We start from the raw sequence: 2,207 nt of genomic DNA on the forward strand, positions 1-2,207 counted from the left end.
TATATATATATATATATATATATATATATATATATATATATATATATTATATAATAAAGTACTACTTACTACTTGTACTACTATACCCACTTCGCAGTTTTTCAATTATCGCGGGTCTTCTGGGTACGGATCCCCCGCGATAAACGAGGGACTACTGTACAGATTGTTCTTAACATCCGTTACTACCTTCACTGACATATTTTAATTTGAACAATTTAAGAAAAGCAAACAAAGAATAAAACTAACATTAAAGGAATTCATATGGCCCGTTGCCTTGTGTGCCAAAGTTTTCAATTAAGATTTTCACATCTAATCTACATAAAAATGACTTTAATTTAGTCTCATTTACAGACACTGAGCTGAAGTTTCATGTGGTGCACGTTCTTTGAGCTCGAGCACAGTCGCAAGAGATTAGACAAAACATGATTAACAATTATGTCCCTTCTCATCATGACAGAATCCGAACTTGAATTCCTTTAAGCAATGCTTGGCCTTTATTTCAGCTCTGAATTTGCTAAAGTATTTTTTTTAATTTATCTAGTCTTTGCTGGTATTTCCCACCTCTTCACGTGTAAGTGAATGCAGCGTTTTAATATTAACTCCTGCTGTAATTTTAGCATGCTAAGTGATAAAATGACCTGCGGGCAGCAGCCAATCAGGAAGCTCTCCATGGCAGCTGGGAGACATGAACAGCAGCGAGCAGGGAAGCTGATCATGATGGATCAGGATTTATGTTGTTGCTGCAGTGCAGTGTCACCTCTCAGCTCATTATGTCGAGCCTTTTATAAACGGATGAGCTCGTCGCTGCAGACTGCCTCAATCTGTGTGTGTGTGAGAGAGAGAGAGAGAGAGAGAGAGAGAGCCTGAGCATTAAAAACTAATAAAAGCTCTAACATCTGTGTTATCGTGTGTGTTCGTTTCAACAGCACAGTCCGTTCTTTGCTGAGCAGCTGACAGCGTTTCAGGTGTGGCTGACAATGGGTGTGGAGAACAGAAACCCCCCTGAGCAGCTCCCCATAGTGCTGCAGGTACACACACACACACCATCACCTCTTTGGTATGCATGCAGGTACTACCACAGATTCAAGAATCAACTAATATGCAGAGGTGAGCACAGCTAACCAGAAAGTTGCTAATGCTAAACCGCTAAACAGATAAAAACAATTAGCGGAAGCTAACGCTAAATCGAGAACTTTTCTCATCCGCTGCTGTCGCTGACTCTGTCAGACTGTCTGTAGAGTGACAGCATTGTGAGTGAACACAACTCAAAACGGTTCATAAATCACAAAGAGTCCATGTCCCGTTCAGAGGTGAGCTTTCAAAAATTAATCTGGTCCATCAGAACCAAAGAGGCAGAGCAGATGCATTCAATGTGTGTCGGACGGCTCCCTTGTGTCGTTTACTATAACGAATTATTTCACTTTAATGATTCACTTTGTGGAAAAATACTTTTATAAAGTAACTACAAAGCTGCTGTGCGTCATCATCAATGTTCTTTCAGTAATAAATCTGTTTGTATTAAAGTAAAGACGTGTGAATATGGTTAAAATATTTATTACTGGTGACTAGAAAGAACTATTTTCCTGTCAGTCGCATCATTCCAGTGCAGAAACAACAGCATGACTTCATTAAACGCGTCAGTCTCACCTGGAGATTAAAGACAGCACGATTAAATTGTTGCATTTATGGGTGTTTTTTTACCAACAGCAGCACAGGACGGTACTGAGGGAACTCAAAACTCTGGTTTACTGGATGCACAGTCTCACATTAAATCTGCAAACGTGAAAATAATCCAAGCTTCTCAAGAAAGAAAACAGTATTTTTTTAGCGCAGCTGGCAACTTATTCTGATTTCAGATCTGCTGAACTCATTTAGCTGAAAGTTATTTTTGTTCAAGATGAAAAAAAAAAACAATATCTTGGAAGAAATTTTTTATTTATCAGAAATCACAAGTGCAAAGTAATGCTGTCTGCACTGTTAGGTTGTCCCTACTCCAAACTGTACCATTGCAGTTTTGGGCACTTCGTACCAAGCTTTTAGGGTATGAAAAGAAGCTAACTGCTACAGAACTATTTGTATCAATCTGCCCTCCTCTGCTCATTTCGTACCCACCTCTGCCCATTTCGTACCCACTTCTGCCCTCTTTGTACCTGTCTGCCTACTTCATACCCACTTCTGCCCTCTTTGTACCCATCTCTGCCCACTTC

General features: G+C 39.7%; 1 protein-coding gene across 2 annotated transcripts in view; it reads left to right on the plus strand.

The window, feature by feature from the left end:
* rptor (regulatory associated protein of MTOR, complex 1) overlaps positions 1-2,207 on the plus strand; it is a 196,939-nt gene that overhangs the window by 117,471 nt on the left and 77,261 nt on the right. For both annotated transcript variants that reach the window (XM_037689604.1, XM_037689605.1), the window contains exon 11: positions 927-1,028. In XM_037689604.1, coding sequence (XP_037545532.1) covers positions 927-1,028 — 102 coding nt within the window. The remainder of the gene's footprint in view (positions 1-926; positions 1,029-2,207) is intronic.

The sequence above is a fragment of the Nematolebias whitei genome, chromosome 16, assembly GCF_014905685.2.
Source record: "Nematolebias whitei isolate Nwh7 chromosome 16, NemWhi1, whole genome shotgun sequence".
Classification (NCBI taxonomy): Eukaryota; Metazoa; Chordata; class Actinopteri; order Cyprinodontiformes; family Rivulidae; genus Nematolebias; species Nematolebias whitei.